This window comes from Zalophus californianus, chromosome 4 (assembly GCF_009762305.2).
Source record: "Zalophus californianus isolate mZalCal1 chromosome 4, mZalCal1.pri.v2, whole genome shotgun sequence".
NCBI classification, from domain to species: Eukaryota; Metazoa; Chordata; class Mammalia; order Carnivora; family Otariidae; genus Zalophus; species Zalophus californianus.
Window position 1 is genome coordinate 20430817 of NC_045598.1, and position 21976 is coordinate 20452792.

Below are 21976 nucleotides of genomic sequence, written 5' to 3' on the forward strand. Positions count from 1 at the left end.
AAAAAGAGTCTGAAACAAATTGTTAAGCGTAGTTATTTCTGGGAAGTGGGGCCCAGGGAAAGTGTTCCTCACTCTTCATATCCATTTCTGTATAGACCTTGTGTTCCCTACAGGCATTTACTACTTTGGAAAAAGCAAACATCTGATAAAGAAAGGTCCTTAACTGAGTGGAAAACCAGAAGGAGATGGGGGCATTTCCTCCCTCAGCCCTGGAAAAATGGGCATTCTCCCCACCTGAACTTAAGCGCTGGGTGGGGAAGCCAGGGGAGCGGGAACCAGGCAGGAGAGACTGCGTGCGCAAAGGCTCGGAGAAGAGAGAAAGCAAGACAGGCTGGGTAGCAAGAGGGAGATCCAAGTATTGAGAGAGGGGTGCTCGAAGGGGAGGCTGATGCCTGAGATGGGGGCTCTGATGGGGGTGGATGGGGAGGGGTGAGGAGGTGGACTCTTTGTATGGCGGTGGCGGCACAGGTTAGCTGGGAGGCTGAGAAGTGGCTGGAGCTGCTTGTGGGCCTCGCGTCCCTCAGAGCCCCCTCAGAGCCCATCCAGCTGGAGGGCAGGGAGGCTGGGCCTGGGGGAGGCAGAAGCCAAAGGCTGTGCAGGCTACACAGCTGGAAGGGTGATGCGTGCCCTGGATGCAGATGGAGCACGTGCACCTGCTCTGAGTCTGCCCCACATGCCACCAAGACGGACACTGCTATTACCCCACTTTACACGTGGGGAAGCAGGGCCAGAGCTGGGAAATCACTTCCCCCCCCCATTCACACAGAGCAGTCGGGCTCCACAGGCTGACTTCACGGCTGCCACTGTGATCCTCTATGGCCCCTCTGCTTCCTCGGACAATCATAGGATGAAATCTGATAACGCTGTCACTCTTAGCCTCATGCCCCATTTCCAGCAAGTGCCCAGCAGTGAGAGGTGTTATCAGTCAGGGGAGACTTCTGGGCGGGGGCGGAAGCTGGGAGAAGAGGTGCGCATGGGAGGGCAGGGGCTTTCCGGGAGGGCCTGAGTGAGGAAGGCCAGAAGTGCAGAAATGGCTGTGAGTCCTAGGGGCATCTCCCCTTTGGCATTAGGGTGGAGACCTAACTTTAGGAGCTGAGAGAGCCTGGAGATGCCTCTACAGGAGAATTCTGAACTTCTGCTTATTCTGGAGTCAGAAAAACCTGGATTCAAATCCTAGCCCTGCCCCGTCCCACTGGGTGATCTTGAGCAAGTGTACTTACCTTTCTGAGTCTCCCACAGACTGATCTATAAAGGGCTGCGGGGCAGGGGGATGGGGAGCGTTAAAACACGTATAACAAAATAAAATATTTTAAAAGGTGATGGGGCGGCTCCATCGGTTAAGCAGTTAAGCGGTTAAGTGGTTAAGCAACTGCCTTCTGCTCAGACCATGATCCCTGGATCCTGGGATGAGTCCTGCATCAGGCTCCCTGCTGGGGGCGGATGAGGGGGAGCCTGCTTCTCCCTCTCTCTCCCCTGCTGCTCCCCCTGCTTGTGCTCTCTCTCCATCAAATAAATAAATAAAATCTTTTTTTTTTTAAAGTGATAGTAGCAGTCCAAGGCTGAGTTCCCATTAAGGCGAGGACGATGGCTATACCCCACCCCCCACATATCCACACACAGCCCAAGACACGGGACATGAAGCACAGTGCTGGAAAGAGTTCTTTTATTTGGGGGCAGTGCCAGGCAGGGGGCCTGCAGGCATGATGGATAGAACAGGAGGTGGTTGAAGAACGCTCTCAGCTGCAGGTACCAGGCCCGGGACAGGAGGCTCGAGCCTGCTTGATAGCCCACAGGGGCCAGATATTGGTGGCCAAAGTTTTTCCCACCCCCAGTGCCTACAAGGGGGCCAAGAGGGCAGCCTCTTCGTCCTCCTTCCCCCGCGGAATCCAGGCCTGAAGGGGGGTCAGATTCTGCAGAGGCCAGACAGAGAGGGCACTCAGGGCAGTGGCCCTGCCTAGCTGGGCTCAGGACCCCCACCCCTGGACAGCAGGCAGTGGCCGGAAGCACACACTTTGAGGGAGGCTGCAGCGACCCGCCCCACCACACACTTGGCACACGGGGGTCTCAGGGCAGCTCCCCTTCCTAGAGGAAAACCAAACAGCACACGGCACACGGGGGCCTCAGGGCAGCTCCCCTTCCTAGAGGAAAACCAGCCACAGAGCCGCAAAACGAAGGCTTGCCTGGGCTATTACCTACTGGCTCTCCTCCCTGCTGGCAGCATGAGGGACAAAGACAGGTGGGCTCAGCTGGGCTCTCAGACACGGGCCCAGGCTGAGTCCTGGCCCCAGCCAACAGGGGGCAGAGAGAACCCCACGCATTGAGGAGGGAGAAGTGTGGCTCACATGGGTGACGTCAGGAGGAAGACATTGCCCTTAGGGCCGCCCCATTGAGAAGATAGTGCACTGGTGCTAAAAGGGACCCAAAGGGCAAGAGTGGGGTGGGGAAAGTGAGCTGGGACTCTGCTGGCTGGCCAGGTACTCACAGTGTCTGGTAGGTGCTGTCCTTGGCCTTGAGGAAGCGTAAGACGAAGAAGGCTGCTGCCTGCAGGCTCAGCACTAGCACAACGCCCCCAATGAAGCTGGCCCCGTCAAAGCCAGGGCTGTGGGCTTCGGGAACTGGGGGGCTCCCTGCAGGGTGCAGGTCATAACGGGTTGCTGTGGACCAGGATCCCAACCCCACCCCAATAACCAGCACAGTTACCTGGAGGCCCCAGTCCTCACAATGAGAGCCTTGACCAGCAGGCTCAGAAGTTCAGCCCAGATCCTGTGGGCAGTTGGGAAGTGCCTGGTGGGACAGGGGCGGGCCTGGCTAGGGGGGCTGCCGGGGGGGGGGCTTGGCTCCAGCCCTGGCTCTGTTCCCATTTGCTCTGTGGCTTGATGTCTTTCACATTCTCTCTGGGCTCAGGACTGCATGGTCCTGAGAGCGATGAGCTCCCTTCTAGCCTCCCTATCCTACATTGGCCCGCTAGGGTGAGGATGGACCCAGAAGTTGGGCCTCTGACCTCTTCGGCTCAGAGCTTCTTTTGGCCTTGGGTCTCAGGGTTCAAAGCCCAGATGCAGATGATATCGTCCCTTTTCAGGACTCCTAAGTCCCGAGACCCTGGAGTCACCTGATGTCAGAGCCCTTAGAGAAGGAAGAAGTGGAGGCCCACACCCTACCAAGTGGACAAATGGAGACTAGGTGATGTGTGTCAGAGGGAGAAGCTGGGTTCTGAGGACCAGACCTGTCCAAAGTCACCTCACAGTGAAGACAGAGCCAGTCACACAGTGCTCCCTGACTCTTACCACCCTCCCACCCCACCCCCATCTCAGGGCCCATGGTTGCCAGGCTGTCTGGGTGACTCCCAGCTGTGCCACGTTAGCCATCAACCCCCACTAGGGATTCTATTTCAGGCCCTAGGCCAGGTGCCAGGGCAGGGCTGGGGGCAGAAGATCATTCTGGGGCAGTGGAGAGGGGCCCAGCTAGGAGCCAAGTCTACTTCTCGGAGGGTATAGCTTGTGTAAGCGGGTCTGAGAATATGAAGGGCAAAGGGTGGTCCCAGCTACAGCTCAGGGAGCCCCAGAGAAGGACACTGGGGGAAAAGGAGGAGAGGGAAGAAATGAGCTACCCAAGACTGATCTGGGGCTCAGCCAGAAGGAGCTGAGCCATCAATAATTCAGCCTCTAAGATCAAGTTTCTGGTTTTAATTAACCAAAGACTCTGCAGCCATCCCTACCAAGGCTGGTGACCTCCAGGCCCTGAGGGGCAGTGGGAACCAAGGGGCAGAGTTCTTACTTCTGCTCTGCCAGGAGCCTGCCTTGGTAGTCACTGAGTACCTCATTGGCTACCTGAGCCATCCATACACGCTTCAGCACCAAGGGCAGGTCCTGAGAGGGTCAGCCTGAGCTCCCAGAACTGGTGTTGGGGACAAGGGACAGGAACCATCATTTCCTGATCGCTTTCTATGCATCAGACCCTGAACTAGGCTCTATACACCTGCTCATAAAATCCTCACAGCAACCCATTTTACAGATGTGGGAACAGTCTCAGCAGGAGAGGTCACAGGGCTGAGGTCACAGGGCAGGTCAGTGCCTGAGCCCAGCTGTCTTTGCTGGCACCTCTAGTCCTCCCACCACTCCCATTCCCCCGGGTAGCACCTACCTGTTGTGACTGTCTTTGGTTCATAGGTGGAGTAGTGGTGGGCAGCTGGAAAGACAGGGAATCCATACTAAATCAGCCCTCCCACTCCCTGACTCCCACCAAGACCCCAGCGCAGGCCAACAGATGGAATTCTGACTCAGATCAGGCCCCCTGTTCCAGGTCCAGGTCCAGGTCCAGGTCCAGTTCCAGCTGACGTACTTTCAAGCCTTAGTTCATACCATTCCTTCCACCAGATGTGCCCTCTCTCCATCTCTACCTTTAAGGGTCATCTCTGATGACACCTCCTCCAGGAAGCCCTCCCCCCATTCCCTTCTGAACTTTTGATTCGGAAGTCCTCACTGTGTTTTAAATTAGACGAGCCAACTCCTCCATGCCCTCCACACATCTGTCCTGGATCCTTTGGCTGTGCCAATTTTTAACTGGGGAAACAGGCCAGAGAGGGCAAGGGACTTTTCAGTGAGCTAAAGGCAGAACTGAAATTGGACCCAGGTGTTCATGAGCATTGTCTGCTCCCCGAGAGAGGCCAATTCCTTCCTGGAGGGCAGGCTCTGGCTGTGGACACCTCAGTCCCCTCTCTCCAACTTGGCTTAGGCCAGCAGGAGTCCCCTTACCTGGACACGACTCTGAGCGGTTGTAGACAGAACAACCTTCCTTGACCTCAGCTTGGGCCACACAGTGTCCTGGTGGGAGAAGGTATAGGGGAGAGATATGGGGAGAGGGGCCAAGGCCCTGGGGTTCAGAACTTGGGGCACTCGATTCGGGGAGGACCCAACTCCGTACCTGGCTCCTCTGGCCGACACTGCTCCCACACGCAGCCGGAGAGGTTGTGTGCTTTGTGCCCCTCCACACAATGCTCACAGAGCTCGAGCTGTTTGCAGGCCCCTCGGACAGCTGGCCAGATATTCAGGCGGAGCAGGGCTCCCCGCCCAAAGCCTCGAGCTCCTTTACCTGGGCATAGGAGCAACTCCTTGAAACTGAGCTGCACACCCCCCTTCCCCACTACTGTGGCTCTCACCCCTTTTCACACTTACACTCACCTGGATCCCCTAAGGCCCACTACACACCTGGAGTTTCCACAAACACATGGTTACACAACCCCCAACCTCCCCCACATTCACCCAGAGTCCCTTCCCTCTGCATACACCTGGGGTGCCCTGATAGATGTGGAGCTGACACCTCCAGACACACCTGGGGTCCCCTCCAAACACCTGAAGCCTCTAATCCGCCACACCTGGAGCCTATTACATACAGATGTTCCACACATGGCGAGAACCCCCTTCACCCACCGCTGGAGCCCTGAACTCTCTGGAAAGTTCCCTCCTGACCCCCGCCCCCCAGCCCAGACCGCTCCAGAACAGGCGGCTGGATGAAGGTAGGCTCCGCCTGCCCCTGCCCGGGCTGGGCCTCCAAACCAGACCCTGGTCCGCGTTACCAGCGACAGCAAGCTGGGCACACAGGAGAAGGCAGCAGCAGCCGCCGCAGAGCGCGACCCGTAAGGCGCGGGGTCCCGGCGCGGCCATGGGCGGGGCGAGGCCCGGGGGTCGTCGGAGAGCTGGTGTGGTGCGTCCCTCCCCGACTCGTCTCCGCTGGGATGTGGGGAGTGAGACCCAGGCAACCTGGGCGTGACCAGGTGGGCGTGGTCATTCTGGGGCGGGGCCAGCGGCTCAGCCGGGGTGGGGCCCGGTCGTCGGGGGCGGGGTCAGGCGGGGGCGCGGCTAGTGGACGCGGCGGGGCGGAGCTTAATTCGGTGATCTGGGGCGGGGCTCGGACAAAAGGGGGCGGGATCCAGGTGTATCAGCACACCCGGTCCTGGGAGCCCCCACCAGCAGCTTCACGAAAACTTCGCTCGGTGGTTAATATCGGTACTTCACAGGTGAGGAAATTAAGGCTCAGAAAAGGTAGGTGGAGGTCACAGTGGCAAAATATGGATTCGAAGGGAGGTCACTTGCCCGCAGGCCGGGCCTTGTCGAGTGAACTCAACTAGGCCCCTCGCCCTTCGGACTGGCTTCAGCTGGCCTCTAGACTCTGCCCACCGCGCTTCACCCTTTCACCTTACTCTCTTCTGCCCCTCAGCCTCCCACCACACCCTCCGACCAAGTTATTGGTCTCATTATTAGTAGGACAATTGGGACTTTCCACAGCCTTCCCTTCGGCCTCAACTGCTCTGGTACCGGCCTCTTCTGGTTCTTTGCCCTCTGTAGCTTCTTCTCGGGTTCCTTAGAGGGCACCTCCTCTTTCTCTCCCCCCCTTCACTTCCACTTTCTTCCCCCTTCTCTGTTGCCCCTCCTTTTCCTCCTTCCCCCTCTTCTTCCCTGGTGGCACGACTCCCTCCTGAGATCTATTCCACCTCTCCTGGGGTCATTTTAGCCATTCCTCTGCCATCGGTTCCGATCTGAAAGCCATCAGGTCTCATATCTCCATCTCCAGCCCAGTGCTCCCTCCCCAGCTGCCACCTATAAGTAATAATACATAGTTCACACTATTGACCACTTACTCTTAGCAGAATATACATTCCACTAAGAGCTTTTACTTGCAGCTTCTCATCTAATGTCCACGACTACCCTCTAGGCATGGCTTTTGTTATCCCCAGTTTGTGGGCTTCTGAAGTAAAATCGGGCACCTGGCAGGCTCAGTCAGAAGAGCATGTGGTTCTTGATCTTGGGGTCGTGGGTGTAGAAATTACTAAAATAAATAAATAAATAAACTTTAAAAAAAGAAGTAAAATCACCTGCCCAGGGGCACACAGCTGCAATGAGGGGGGCCAGAATGTGAACCCAGGATTTGATGGGTCCATCTGCTTCCTGGGCACCTCCACCTGAGTGTGTCTCAGGCCCCTAAAACTGACCCATTTCTTTTCCCCATTCATGATACTTCCTTTTGCCTTCAAAACGTGTATCAAATGTATAATTAATTACTCTTTTGTATCCTAGGCTGTAATTTCTATGAAGGCAGGAACCATGTTTATCTTCTTCTGTAGTTAACTCCCTCTACACTTAAGGGCTAAGTAGGTGCGTATTAAATAACCAGATTGTATCATGTAGTGACCGTGTACGTTTGTCTGTTCTTCTGGTCTGTGAGATCCTCAAGGGCCCCCTACTTAATATCATATTAAGTGTTAATTTGTAGATTGTCCATCTTTCCCCATCAGAATGGATGCTCTGTGAAAAAGCCAAGGATTTTTGTTCATTGCCTTATCCTCTGTGCCTAGAACCATGCCTGGAAAGTAGCACATGCTCAATAAATATTTATTGAACATTGAAAATGCAGGGACGTGGGGGTGCCGGGCTGGTTCAGTCTGTAGAACATGCAACTCTTGATCTCGGAGTTGTGAGTTTGAGCCCCATGTGTGGCATGGAGTTTACTTAAAAAAAATAAAGAATTAAAAAAGAAAAAAAGAAAGAAAAGAAAATGCAGGCATGTGGCCAGATCATCTCTCTATCCATAGCACCCACTCAAAGCCCAGGGAATTGTCAGTGAATACTGGCTGAATGAACAAATGGGTCTGTGCTAAGAATGTGTGCACTGACGATGCCCAGATTCTTGGGGCTTGGACAGGGGGCCTGTGTGGATATTATCTGTGCCTCAGACACACACCCATCTTCCATGAGAGCCTAGGCCCATGAGATTCCCCAGATGGAAGAGAGAATGGTAAAGAAAGAAGTCTTACCTGGAATGGAGTGCTCACAGCCACCTGGTGGCCACGTGGAGGAACTGCAGGTATTGTCAGCCCTGGTCAAACTTCACTCGCAGCCCCTTCTGGGGAGATGGTGATGTTTAGGATAGAATGGAAGACACAACTGGATTTGGTTATAGGTAGACCAGCTTCACATCCCAGCTCTGCCATTTACTGTGTGATTGGGGGCAAGTCTTTCAGCTTCTCTAGGCTTCACCTATGAAATGGGGATGCAGGGTCTTTGTAAGCCCTGGGATCTGGTCTGGCACCTGGTAGGTGGGAAGGACTGGGCAGGGTATCAGTGGTGGGGAGGAAGCAAGGAGGTAAGGCAGAGGGCATGAGGAGGAGAGAGGAGGAAGAGACAGCCCTTTCTCTAGATAGCAGATCTTTGGGGAAGAGAGACCCAGCTGGCAGTGAAGTCCTCCATTGTCCCATTGGCATAGGGCAGTTTTGAAGCATGGAGGGAGTGCCCATGGGAAAATCCATAGCTTCACTTGCGTCTCTTGGGTGTCTGGGATTTCTCATAGCTGGAAATATCACTGCACTCTTTTTCTCCCTGCTGCCTCCTGATCAGCTTCCATCTTGAATGACACTGTGGCTGTCTGGATCAAGAAGTTTTAGCGAACCAACTACTTCAGTGGAAACGTAGTCACTGATGTTCTTCACCTCAAGAAGGCAACAGTACCTAAGGCAGAACTTTGGGGAAAACTAGCCAAAATGTACAAGACCACACCAGATGTCATCTTTATATCTGGAGTCAGAACCCATGTTGGTGGTGGCTTGGCAGCTGGCTTGGGCATGATTTACAATTCCTTGGATTATGAAAGGAAAATGAACCCAAAGACAGCCTTGCAAGACATGGTCTGCATGAGAAGAAAAAGACCTCAAGAAAACAGCGAGTGGGACATGAGAACAGAATGAAGAAAATCAGGACACCGCACAGGCCAAGGCTGGTGCAGGCCAAAAGGAGTAAAGATTCTGCAGTGACTTTATCTATGGTGATTGTGCAGACTTTTCATGAGAGGATTAATAAACTATGAACATTTGTGAAAAGAAAGAAAGAAGGAAGGAAGGAAGGAAAGGAAGGAAGGAAGGAAGGAAGGAAGGAAGAAAGAAAAGAAAAAGAAAGAAAGAAAGAAAGAAAGAAAGAAAGAAAGAAAGAAAGAAAGAAAGAAAGAAGAGAAAAGAAAAGAAAAGAAAGAAAGAAACTATTACTGGCATTTGGAATAGCAGAAGATAGTCTCTCATACAGCTCTTACCTGCCAGCCTCCCAGCCACCTTCACCCATCCCAGAGACCTGCGGGGTGGTTGTTGGGACCCAGCTCTGATGGGGAAGAGAGCAGACACCTGAGTTCTGGGGGGTTGCTGCCCCTGTATGCTCTCTCTTTGGCACCCCCACTTTTCTCCACACTGTGCATATCACGACTCTCCTCTTCCTCTAGACACTGCTTTTTTACTTTAAGCATCCAGTCATCAAGTATTTGTTGAACACCTACAACAATGCCAGGTGTTGTATGTGGTAGTACAGAACAGAACAGTCTCTCCCCTTATGGAACTTACATTCTGGCGGGGCCGACATGTAGTAAAAAAGAAAATACATGAATAAACATAATTTTAGGAATGCTAAGCTCTGAGAAATAATAAATCAAGGAAAGGGGGGAGAGAGGGATGGAGGGGAGGGGGTAATCTAGGATGGAGGTCAGGGAAGCCTGCTTCAGAAGTGACTTGAAGGCAAAGGCCTGAATGAAGTGAAGGGGTTCTAGGCGGAGGGAAGCCCAGGACCCTTTGCAAGGACACACTCATCTGCAGTCTGTGCCCTCAATGGCAGCCTTCCCTGGGGCTTTTCTCCTCTCTCTCTGCTCCCTCCCCGGAGTGATATCCTCTACCCCTAGAAACTCAATTACTACTTGCACACCTATGCCTCCCAGGTGTCCTCCTGTCAGATATACTATTGGTAGCTAGCACAGCCAGTGCTGAGAATGTGCCAGGCCCTCCCACCAATCCTGAGGTAGATACTAACATTATCCTTCTCTTACAGATGAGAAAACAGGCACAAAGAGCCTAAGAAATTCACCCAAAGTCACACAGCGAGGGAATGGAGGAACCAGGATTTGACGACCTCCACCCTCAACTCACCACATCCAACCTGAAATGCATCATCTTCCCCAGTCCCTACCCTCTCCTCTTCCCTTGTACCCTGCCGCTGGCCTGTCACCTCCTTCCCCCTGCACCACACTGACTGAGGGAACTACAGTGGTGCCATGGTGGGGGGAGAAGTCAGTGGGGCCTGGGATCTGAGCCCCTCTGGTTTCCTTAAGCCCTAACCTGATCTCTGCCCTCCACCCCTATCCCACAGGCCTGGATGATTCCATTGAAGATCAAAGCTAGAGACAGAGAAAGGAGAAGCAGCCAGTTCCTCTCCCCCTGGGCATATCTGTCACCCCTGGAAAAGTCAGCTGGGGTGGTGTATGTCCCTGGGACAAAGGACAGGCAGGGCTGGGGAAGACGGAGCTCCTTCTCCACACCCTACCCTGCCAGGATGCCTAAGATGGGGGGTTGTGAGAGGGGCCTGCCCTGGGGACTGCGCTGCCAGGTTTTCTGCTTCCAAGTTCTTCCTGGCTCCCCCTCTCCTGCTGCTTCGGGGAAGTGCCCCCCCAACCCTGCTGGCTTTCCAGATCCTTGAATAAATAATTCAGGTTTTGAAATCTTGCCAGGCCCACCCCTCCCGTGCTAGGAGGGCGCTATTGGGCTGACATGAGTGACGTCACCCAGCTTCTTATCCCAGCCCCAGCATCACGAGGACCTGTCCTGGCAGCACCTCACCTGCCTGGTCACCGTCAGTCCAGATCCTCTACCCTCTCCCTCTCACCCTGGGGCTCATTCACCACAGTCCCCCGGTATCTTCATGCCAGGACCTTACAACCCTCTTCACTTTGTTTTGTCCCCTCAGTACCTCAGCACTTGTGACAGGGTCATTGTGACCTGAAGTCCTATCAGCTGGACACTCCATCTTCCCTTTCCCTCGCCACCGCCTCTGCCACCCTGGGATCCCTGAGCCCCATCATGTCACAGTCACCCTGACACCGCTATAGTTGCCCTGGGGGCTTCCCTTTCTATGGGAGCGTCCCATGGCCACCATCCCCCAAGATCCTGTCACCATGCTCATACTGTCACTGCCACCCACTTCCCTGCTCCCTCGTGCTGCTGTCACCATCACCTCCGGGCTCCATCATCTTGGCAGCCCCCGTCATCCTCACCGAGGACGCCCATTCAGCCTCATCACTCAGTCTCCGTCACCCGAATTCCGTCCGTCTCTGCCACCTGAGGGTCCCATCACCCCACAGCCTTTCCGGGGCCCCCTTCTGCTTCCCCTTACATATTCCCCGAAACCTCCCTAAGACTTCTCCAAGGCTCTCCCACCGGCGTCCCCCGAAACCCCGGCCCGCAGAGGGCGCCGCGTCAAGGACAGCGCGGGCCGAGTGAGGAGGGGGCGGGGCCGCGGCCACGGTCGCTTTTTATGAATGGGGGAGCGGGCGGTGCGAGGCCTCATTACTATGCCTCGCGACGCGCGCTGCGCCCCGGCGCGACGCACCCATTGGCCGGCCGGGCCGCTGACGTCACCGAACCGGGGGCCGGGGGCGGGGCGGGGTGACTCACGCTGCTGCTCCCGCGGCCGCGGGGGCTTCTCGGGGTCCGCGCAAACCCTGCGCCGCCCGGACCCGAGCAGAGCCTCCCGCGGCCCGGCCGCACCAGGTCCCGAGAGGTGAGTAGTAGGCCCCGCCGCAGGCACCAGGCATCAGGAAGGGCACGCAGGATGCTGGGATGCGGGGCCGGCGGACAGGTTCCCAGCGGCCGGCAGAGGTCGGAGGTCGAGACTGGGAACCCAGAATCTGGGTTAGCAGGCGGGGACCCAGGGTCCGGGTGCTGAGAGCCGTCAGCTGGGTGACCCTGCGTGGGGTGCTCTCTCCTCCAAGGCCCAAGGCCCTCTGAGATTGGTCCTCTGAGATTGGGCTGGCAGGAGTCATCTGAGGCAGGGACCCAGGTGTCCGAGCAGGAGGAGGTGGCTGACTTAGGGATCAAGACATATGAGTAGGATGCGGAGTCAGGCCCAAGATCCAGGTGTCCAAGCAGGAGGGGTCGGACTCAGGGATTCAGGCCTCCAGCAGAGGGTGTCTGTTCCAAAGACCCAGAGGTTCAGGCCGAAGGAGGGGTCTGGCGAGGACAGAAGTCTGGGCCCGTGTGAGTTGGGGGTGGGGCAGGGTTCCTAGGTGGTGTTACCCTGGGAGTGCAGGGTGGGGGCTGGCGGGAGCTTCACGCGCATTCTCTGGGGGCGGAGCCTCGGGCTGGCAATACGGAGAATCGTGAGGGGTCTGGCAAGCCTCGGAAACTGAGCGTCATCCTCCCTGATGGGGAGGGATCAGAGCTACCTTCAGTCTAGAGATGTGTTTCCCTTCCCCATTCCTGGGCCTCCCCGGCTTCTCGTGGATCCTAGGGGCCCCCCATCCACTTATGGTAGTCCTTCATCTGGTTCTCTGCAGGTCACACACATGGGAGAAAGAGCCCTGCGGGACCCAGGGAATTGGAAGGGAGAGTGGAGAGACCCAGGACAGCTATAGGAAAATAGGCCCCTGCTGGCGTGAGGGTGTGGGAGGCAGGGGGAGACAAAGGTATCCCGGAAGGAGCCCTTTGGGCATGATTGGGGGACAAGGCACTGGGACCCAGCCAGGTATCACGAGGAGACACTCACAATGTATCCTAAGGGGCACCTCATCCCATCCAGACCCCTTCACCCAGCACACAGCCCTGCCAACTTCTCACAGGGCTTTTCTCCTACAGGTATAACGATGTGGGGTGCAGGCAGCCCCCTGGCTTGGCTCTCCGCTGGCTCAGGCAACGTGAATGTGAGCAGCGCGGGCTCAGCAGAAGGGCCCACAGGCCCAGCCGCACCACTGCCCTCACCCAGGGCCTGGGATGTGGTGCTGTGCATCTCAGGCACCCTGGTGAGCTGTGAGAACGCGCTGGTGGTGGCCATCATTGTGGGCACTCCCACCTTCCGTGCCCCCATGTTCCTGCTGGTGGGCAGCCTGGCTGTGGCCGACCTGCTGGCAGGCCTGGGCCTGGTCCTGCACTTTGCTGCTGTGTTCTGCATTGGCTCGGCGGAGATGAGCCTGGTGCTGGTTGGTGTGCTGGCCATGGCCTTTACTGCCAGTGTGGGCAGCCTACTGGCCATCACCGTCGATCGCTACCTTTCTCTGTACAACGCCCTCACCTACTATTCAGAGACAACGGTGACTCGGACCTATGTGATGCTGGCCCTAGTGTGGGGGGGTGCACTGGGCCTGGGGCTTCTGCCTGTGCTGGCCTGGAACTGTCTGGATGCCCGGTCCACATGTGGCGTGGTATATCCACTCTCCAAGAACCATCTGGTGGTCCTGGCCATTGCCTTCTTCATGGTGTTTGGCATCATGTTGCAGCTCTATGCCCAGATCTGCCGCATCGTCTGCCGCCATGCCCAGCAGATTGCCCTCCAGCGGCATCTGCTGCCCGCCTCCCACTACGTGGCCACCCGAAAGGGCATTGCCACACTGGCCGTGGTGCTTGGCGCCTTTGCTGCCTGTTGGCTGCCCTTCACTGTCTACTGCCTGCTGGGGGGTGCCCACTCCCCACCCCTCTACACCTATCTCACCCTGCTCCCTGCAACCTATAACTCCATGATCAACCCCATCATCTACGCCTTCCGCAACCAGGACGTGCAGAAGGTGCTGTGGGCCATTTGCTGTTGTTGCTCCTCTTCCAAGATCCCCTTCCGGTCCCGTTCCCCCAGTGATGTCTAGTCATACACTGGTGACCCTTCAGCCCTGATCACTACGGAATTCCAGAATGTTAGGTCCTCCAGGGCTTTGTCCCAACCCCCCCAGCTCCACACCCCCCAAGACCCAGCTGGTTCTGGAGTTCTAGGACATTGGATGTTTCACAGGATTCTGTCCAGATCCTTACAGGGCCCAGCTGGCTCCACGGTTCTAGAATGTTCAGGTGGCCAAGGTTCCACTCAGAAATGTCCCACAGCCCAGCTGGCTTGGAGTTCCAGAATGCTGCTGGGTGATTTACAGTGCCATTCCAAGTCCCTAATCTCCCCCTCCCCCTCGACCTTAATCATGTCACTTTACTTTTGGGTTTCTGAGCTAAAGAGTCAGAGAGGTTAGTCACTCAGTTGTCTAGACAGGAGAAAGAAAGAAAAATGTATCTATATATATGTGCACATACAAAAAGAGTATCTATTTATAATTTATTTATTTACTTATTTATAGGCGGTAAGGGGAAAAAAGAGACCCACACCTTGAAATCCAGGCCATACCAGGGTATCCCCAGTCCCCACACCCCCATTGCTGACCTCAGTTCTTAGAGGGGGGAAAGGGAGAAAGAGAAACCACGTATTTTGTTATTATTTTTGCTTATTTTTTATCGAAGAGATCATAGAAACCAGAGCCTTCTCCCCAGGCCCGCCCCTCTCGGGTTAGCTGGGAGAACACACCAGCCTCTGGTTTTTTATTTTTTTAAGAAGCCATCACCTGAGCAACCGAGAATTCCTCTGCGCTGGGGGCAGGCTGCCCTCTGGTGGCCGTTTGGGGGGAAACTGCAGCCCGGCCAGGCAGCTGGGACCAGACGGCGCTCCACCCCAACTCCACTCCAGCCTGGCATCCAGCGCCACAGCCAGGACCTGGGGGCCAGGCCCCACCCTGCGGTGCCCTAGAGGAGGCAGGGTGTGAGCCAACACCTGACCCCTCTGCCAACCGGGGTATGGCCTCCAGTGTGTCCCTATTCCTATCCGTGACCCATCGCCCAATAAAAAAACGATTTTGTGATAAGTATGTTCCTGTCTTAATGTGTGGAAGGGGTGAAGTGGGCCTGTTGTGGGGGGAGCCTGGAATGGGAGGGAATTAGGTCAGGCCTGGGAGCCTGTTGAGGGATCTGGGAAAGCTAGAGACCCAGGGTGGAGTGTGGCTGGCAGGCCAATCTAATGGGCCCCTCTGCTCAGACCCGGGCACTTCCAGGCAAGGACCCCAACTTTTTTTTTTAAGATTTTATTTATTTATTTGTCAGAGAGAGAGAGAGAGAGAGCACAACCAGGGTGAGCGGGAGGCAGAGGGAGAAGCAGGCTCCTTGCTGAGCAATGGGCCCTGATGTGGAACTCGATCCCAGGACCCTGGGATCATGACCCGAGCTGAAGGCAGACTTAACTGACTGAGCCACCCAGGCATCCCAAGGACCCCACCTTATCCTGAGGACAGAAATCAGGGTGCTGGACCCTTCTCAGGTTGAGAATGTCCACGTGCGCTTTTGTTTGGAGCTTTGGCATGAAGTATATGCTCAAAGCATATCCATTTCCTTAATAACAGCTCCTTCTAATTGTGGGTGTTTACTGTGTGCTGGGCACTATGCCAAGTGTACTGCATATGTCACCTCGTTTATGCTGAACAAGCATCCTATGGCACAGATAGTATCTTCTTCATTTTATAGATGAGAAAACTGAGGCTGAGGGAGGGTTAGTGACTGGCCCAAGGCAACATCCATTTCCACAACCTGTGCTCTATTAGCCAATGGCCTCTCCTCTCCTTCTTTCCCAAGCCTGGGGCTTAGGACATCCTGGTCCCTGATTTGTGTTGGGGTTCATTCTCAGAGCCAGAGGCCACATTTGGGAGGAGGTTGGATGGAGTATAGTCATTCTAAAGCTGGAAGAGCTTCTTTTCTATCCAAAGGTGAGTGATGGTAAGTGTGTGCATCCGAGAACATAAGTGTGCAGGTCGTAAGTGTGGGCGTTTTGGAACCAGAAAGAGTATGTTCACCAGGCAAGAGCAGGAGCAGGTTTGGAAGTGTGGCTAAAGAGGAAGCCATTTCTTGACCAGCAAAGCCTCCCGGCGTCCCAAGCCTCCCAGGAAGGTAAAGCCTGGAGATGCGACCCTTAAGAATACCCTTCCATTGTACAGACAGGGAGACTGAGGCCTGAAGAAGAACAGTCACTTGCTCAAGCCCACACAGCTGTGCCAGGCTAGGACTCCGGTCTTTCTCCATTTCCCTGGCTAGAGCTCTTTCACCTAGTGTTCAAGGCTCCTCCCCAATACTGGCCACAGGACTCCAAGGGGAGTGCACCTGCCAACAGGGGCTGGGTCAGAGCTGGTGGAAGGCAGACCTGGGCTGAGCTACACGCAGCTCCAGTCCAAATACAAAGCAGGGTGTGGCCCACCAGGTCAGGTGCAGCCTTCTTTCCCCACCTTCCTGGAAGGTCCCTGGAAAAAGACACCCACTCAGCAAGCACCTCCCCCATGCCAAACTTTGGCCCAAATATTTCACACAACATCACCAAGGCCCTTTGGTTGGTATTATTGTTTTCCCCATCTTACAGAAGAGGAAGTTGAGGCTCTGAGAATAGAGGCCCTCATCCATTCACTGCCATCCTTGTGGACAATGTAAATTTCATAGGGGAGACAGTAATAAAGAGACAAGTTTAAGACTTGGTAAAGTCGGAGAGTTCAGAGTCCTGGGAGAGAAATAAAGTAGGGAAGGGGCACAGGGAGTACATGTAAGCTTTAAATGAAGGCTCCCAAGAAAGGCCTCACTGAAGGTGACAATTGATCTGCCTAAAGCCACATAGTAAAGGGCTGAACTGGGATTTGAATTCAGATCCATTTGACTACAAATCTGTTTCTATCCTGGGTAAGGGAGTGAGTTTCAAGAGCAACTCAGAAACAGCAAGCAAGGAAACCCCGGGCAGGGAGCCCTGTCCCCGGGCTAGGGAGAGGTTGGGGGTCTCCAAGCTACCCACAGATCTTTGGGAGGGGCGGTGTGAAGAAGGGCCTCCTTGCTGCCTCACCCATGTTCCCAAGGAGCACTAGGGGGAACCAGAAGGAGAGGGTCCAGGTGCCCATACTATTCTGGGCAGGCTTGGCCCTTTGCCTCCCCATCCCAGCTTCTGGCTCCAGAGCTCAGCAGAGTGTAATGCTTTTTGTCTGGGAGGGCCTGTGGTAGGCCTCCATGCTACGGGCCCTCCTCTTTTTGCCAGGGTGTGGTATTATGGTGGATTTGAGGCATTTCTGGGAGCCCGTATCTAGGGTCTCTCTGCCTTAGGTCCTGGGCCCAACCTGAGGGAGATCTCAATCTGCTCCTCGGGTTGAAGCCTATGTGTGTGGTGGGGTTGGCTGGCTTCTCCTTCCTTCAGGGATTCTGTAGATACAGCTCAGGTCCTCCCTGCACCCCTACCCTGTGCTTCCTCCAAGAAGCCTCCTTAGCTAAGTCCTCCCATGGCCATGAAGATGTGTTTTATACAACACAGCTTGAGTAAATATTATAGAGAAGTCTTGCCCTTAGGGGCGCCTGAAGGCAAGGCTGTGTGTCCCCCTCCAACTGAGGGTCCCTGAGAGAAGGAACATGCCTACCCTCTCAAACTGAAGACTTCTATGTCTCTTTCTGCCTCAGATTCATCTGGTACTCAGCCCGGAGCTACTCAGCACTGCATGCCTGGTGCATGCGTGCGTGCGTGCGTGCATGTGTGTGTGTGTGTGTGTGTGTGTGTGTGTGTATTTTGGGGTGGGGGGGTGTCCAAGCCCCTGACATTTTTCCAACCTCACACCTGATCCCACCAGCTACAGAGGCTTGGGAGGTGAGCTGGGCAGTGGCTCGGGGGAGGAAAGGGCAGGGGCCCAGAGCCCTGCCTTCCTGCCTGGGTAGGCTCTAGGGCCCGTCTTTCTTTCCCTTCTTCCCAGGTCCTGTGTGGGGGAGGGGAGGAGCCCCGAGTGCTGAGCCCCCGCTGGGGCCATGACCGCCTCTCCCTGCAATAAATGAGGAGACAGCAGCTATTAATATAAGATGAGTTCACGGGCTCACAGCTTCCGCAGGCTGGAAAACAGGCTCCCGGGGCTGGGGGCTGCGGCAAGTCTGGTCGTCTGTCAGATTCTCTCCTGGAGCCCGGAGCCCGCCAGCCCCACATTCCCCAGCTCCTGACACGCCGAGACCTGTATGCGTGCAGACCTATGGGTACACACCATGGGCATACGCAGGCCATTCAGAGAACATACACACATGCACATACATCCAGACCCAGGTGTGTCTGCACACTGGTACACACACACAGATATCATTGCACACATGTTAACAGACCACGTCAACTTCATGTGCACATGTTTGCACGTGGAAGCACATTCATCCATGTGTGTACACACCCTTGCACACAAGAGGACACACACACAGACTTACCCTTGTATACATGTGTGCACATGGGTCCAGACATGCTTGCATACCCAGATCCATTTGCACACCATTGCACACCCACATGTATACAGACACAAAACTGCACATGTATATACAGATGGTACTGGGTCAGGTACACACATTTGCATACAGGACCACATTCAAGGACAGGAATGTATGTATATATGCCCCTTTGCACACACAGTCACACAGGCTCCCCGCTGCTATCAGTGCTCAGCAATCAGGAATTCACAGGCAGACCCTTGGTTTCCAGCCACCAGGCTGGCTCAGCCTCCCCTCCTTGCCTCTCCCCTCCCCCACCCCCATGACAGGCAGCAAGTGCTCCTGCCAACCTCAGCGCCTGCCTTCAGCTTCCCGCCCCCCAGGGGTCCCCAGATCCCTGATTAACCCCCTCGCTAATTGGCCACCAGCCCCTTGACTTTGCTGCAGGCCTTCTCGGGAGCTGGGAGCGAGAGGCTGCAAATTGGCCAAGCAGGATGGGGGCGGGGTGGGGGTGCTATAAGCCCCGTGCCTGGCTGGAGCGAGCAGTGCGCTCCTGATGCCAGGGCTTAGGGGAACACTGACATCATATTCTCTGCTGAGGGCACCCCTATGATTCATGTGTACACAGTCACATGAAGCCTTCCTTGCACACACACTTACACTCACCAGTCACGTGCATGGACATGATTCACTTCACTTTTTTACACAAATGCAGGTGAACATTTGCACATACCCAAGTACATTCGTGAACAAACCCAGTACGTGTACATCTGACATGTACGTATTTTACCCGCTAGATACACAGAAACCTCTTATACGTGTACATCCAAACACACCTCACCTAAACACGTGAATGCAGTCATAGGTGTACAGGATTGCAAGCACGTACATTTACATGTTACCCAGACCTATGAATATATGCCTAAGTGTACTTGTAGGCATATATGAACAGGCATCTATGTGTGAGTGCACACCCGTGGAGTCCAGGCATGCATGCACACGCCACTCACGTGTGTGGTACCTTGATGAACAAGCTACTGGTGGCCACCGAGTAGGGAGAACCCTCTTTAGCCCGCCTCTGGTTCTGCAGAGGAAGCGCGAGGTGTGCGCAGGCTGCTGGTCAGGGTGGGGAGTGGTGGAACCCACCAGGGTGCAAGTGGCCGTTTCCCAGCCTCCGTAGTAGCCTCTGTCTCAACACCAAACGCTGGGACCTCTGCTGGGTTCCCCTCAGCCTTCAGGGCTCCAGACAGAGGGGCAGAGCTTCTGGGGCGTCTGGCTGGCTCAGTCAGTGGAGCATGAGACTCTTGATCTCGGGGTTGTGAGTTCAGGCCCCATGTTGGGTATAGAGATGACTAAACAAAACAGAACAAAACAAAAACCTTAAAAAAAAAAAAAGAGGGGCGGAGCTTCTGGCTTTAGTCTCTGTTGTTCCTGTCTCCTTGGCTCTGGGCCTGAGCCCACAGGGAGAGTTCTACTCTCTTGTAGGCAGCCTGGGGCCCACAAGAAGAGGATGCCTATGTCCATGCCTGCTGCCAACTTGCTGTGTGACTTTGGGTAAGTTTCTGTGCCTCATTTCCTCAGCTGTAAAAGAGCACTAAAAAGCTTTGGTTGGTAATCCTCCCAGGACTGGCCTGAAGAATGCATGGGGGTCGTGGTTTTTAATGATGTGCTTTACTCAGGCACATTACGTTTGGGAGAGGTGTTATTTCCCAAGACGGTGGGACTCCAGGGTGGAGGGGTCACGTACATCATGGTCAACTTAACTCTTCATTGAATAGGTGAGGAAGCTGAAGCCCAGAGAGGGAGCAGCAACGTGGGAGCTAGAAGACCTGACCTCTGACCTCTTGGCCAGGAAGTCTGCTTCTCTTTAAATATGTATACAGTGGGAGCAGGTGCGTGCATAGTTCCCGAGGCAAGGGCGGGGTGGCTGCCTGCTGAGCGGGGAGCGGGGCTTTGCAGGACTCCTGCCACCACTGTACTGAGGATTCTACCGTGAGAAATTCCTTTGGGTGTGAGAGCCTTTTTTCTTTTTCTTTTTCTTTTTGTGTCCTCCAGCTTCAGACCTCCCTCTAGACACCCTCATCTCCTGGGGCAGAGGGACTGTCTTTGAGGAACACCTGAAACTGCTCCCAGCCTCATTATGAAGGGAGCTAGCTGACAACCACCCCAGAGGCGAACTCACAGGAAATGGTGCCAGGTTGCCCTGGTCCCTGGGCGGCCAGGAGGGGGCAGTGAGGAGCTGGCGGCGGCAGCGCGAAGGCGGGGGGGGGGGGGGGGGGGGGGGGGGGAGGCGGCGAGGACCGAGTGAGGCTCGCCTGCGATGATGTGTTCCTGTAACTGTGTGCCGGTCTGTGTCCTTGTTTGCACAAGGGCAGGGCTCCGTGTACGGAGTGTGCACGTGTCCCAGGGCCTGGGATCTCGTGTGTGTGCCCGCTCACGTGTTAGGTGTCGCCTTGTGTGTGTCTCCGGGTCTTTGTGGATGAATGTGCGCGTCTTCACAGGTGTGCGGCGTGCCCTGAGCACCGTGTGTCTGTGGGAAGCCCCAGCCCGCACGTGGGAAACCCACTTTGTTCCCAGGCAGCTCAGGGTGCGAGGTACTTCCAACTCTCAGGGTCCAGGATAGTCGGGCCCTCAAGCCGGCCCACCTGATTTCAAAGCAGGGGCACAAATAACCGTGCCCCGTAAAGGTGGGCGCCAGAGGGTGGGGTAGAGCGGAACGGAAAACCGTAACACGCCCCCTCGGACACTGAACCCCGCGGTTCCGGACGGGAGAGAATCTGAAAGCCGTTGAAGCTGTATGGCGGACAGAGCATGATCTCGGGCTTGAGAGAGACCCGGGTTTGAGGTGTGGCTCTGCTCCTGGCCAGCTGCACGGTCTGCGGCGACTCAACCTCTGAACTTGTTTTTCTCACGTGTACAATGAGACCTTTCCCTCCTAAGGCTGAAATAAAGCGCGTGCAGTCCTAGGCAGGTAGTAGGCACTCAGCACATGCTCATTCTTCTCAGGATTAGCCCTAAGAGGTGAAGCACCGGGTCACAGCTCCCAAGCGGAGGAGCCGGAATTTAAGCTGCGGCCGCCTGCTTCCCAGAACCACATTCCTCCCCTCCACTTCCCCAGCAAGGGCGGCTCCCGACACCACCATTTTGTCTTCTCCCAGGGCGGGCGTCTGGCTGCCTGTCAGTCACCGGCCTCGGGAAGCCAAGTGCTGACTAAACACAGGCCTGAGCCGGAGGGTGGAGCGAGGGGCTCCGGCGGGGCGAGCCGGCTCCCGCGCCCCCTCCCCTGCACCCCCACCTCCAGCGATGAGCTCAGCGCGCCTGGCGCAGCAGTTGCTGACAATTCAAAACTTCTGCCCCCTCTCCTGGGACGCCAGTGGGTGCCTCTCTCTCCCCGAACAGCAGGCGTGACCAGCGGAGTCACCAACCTTGCTCCCCGCCCCCCTCTCCCGGGGCCACCCCACAGCGTCCGCTGGGCCCGGAACTGGATCTGGGTGCCTGCCCATAAATTACCCCCAGGGACAGTCACCCGCAGCAGCTGTGCTCGGAACAACCGTTGCTTCCTGGGTAGGTCATTTTTTTGGGTCAGAATAGAAACCCAGCCCCTTCGCCTTCCCAGGCAGGAGAGGGGGTGTACAGCAGCCTGAACTTTTTATCGGATTCCATTGAAAATCATTCTATTTAAGGTAAGTTGCTTGGGTCTGAGAGGCAGACAAGATGCCGGCCAGATGTTGGGAGGCAACATCAGCGTTCTGCCAGTGCTCCTCTTCCGCCTGATGGAGGACACCAGCGTGTCTCCCCTGGTCCCTACACACACCCCTCGCCAGCTGAGGAGGGCCTGGGGACCTGGGCTTCTAAGTTCCCCAACTTGGGTCTCCTCCTAAACCAAAATGGTTTCCAGCCTTCACCTCCACCTCCCAC

General features: G+C 55.6%; 2 protein-coding genes and 1 long non-coding RNA gene across 4 annotated transcripts; 2 read left to right on the top strand and 1 right to left on the bottom strand.

Moving 5' to 3' along the window:
* Positions 1-1656: 1656 nt before the first annotated feature.
* Positions 1657-5713, bottom strand: CD164L2 (CD164 molecule like 2). Of its 2 annotated transcripts, XM_027575611.1 has the most exons (6): positions 5573-5713; positions 4921-5088; positions 4752-4820; positions 4141-4185; positions 2483-2627; positions 1657-1910 (listed from the first exon to the last, which is right to left on the bottom strand). In XM_027575611.1, the coding sequence occupies exons 1-6, from the start codon at positions 5658-5660 to the stop codon at positions 1904-1906; spliced, it is 522 nt and encodes a 173-aa protein (XP_027431412.1). In that variant the 5' UTR covers positions 5661-5713; the 3' UTR covers positions 1657-1903. The 2 variants fall into 2 exon arrangements, with proteins under 2 accessions (XP_027431412.1, XP_027431421.1); XM_027575620.1 differs by lacking the exon at positions 1657-1910 and having other exon boundaries at positions 2479-2627.
* Positions 5714-12657: 6944 nt separating this feature from the next.
* Positions 12658-14657, top strand: GPR3 (G protein-coupled receptor 3). Its single transcript, XM_027567575.1, has one exon. It carries the CDS (start codon positions 12658-12660, stop codon positions 13645-13647), a length of 990 nt encoding a protein of 329 aa, XP_027423376.1. The 3' UTR covers positions 13648-14657.
* Positions 14658-19520: 4863 nt separating this feature from the next.
* Positions 19521-20266, top strand: LOC113923394. Its single transcript, XR_003520314.1, has 3 exons — positions 19521-19612; positions 19837-19950; positions 20114-20266. It is a non-coding gene; the product is annotated as an uncharacterized LOC113923394 (long non-coding RNA).
* Positions 20267-21976: the final 1710 nt, after the last annotated feature.

Excerpts from the sequence above, each read along its gene's own strand:
- CD164L2 (XM_027575611.1), bottom strand. The coding sequence starts at position 5,660 with ATGGCCGCGCCGGGACCCCGCGCCTTACGGGTCGCGCTCTGCGGCGGC. Across the intron at positions 4,821-4,920 it reads GTGTCGGCCAGAGGAGCCAG|GACACTGTGTGGCCCAAGCT; the intron begins GTACGGAGTTGG and ends TTCTCCCACCAG. Across the intron at positions 4,186-4,751 it reads CCGCTCAGAGTCGTGTCCAG|CTGCCCACCACTACTCCACC; the intron begins GTAAGGGGACTC and ends CTGTCTTTCCAG.
- GPR3 (XM_027567575.1), top strand. The coding sequence starts at position 12,658 with ATGTGGGGTGCAGGCAGCCCCCTGGCTTGGCTCTCCGCTGGCTCAGGC.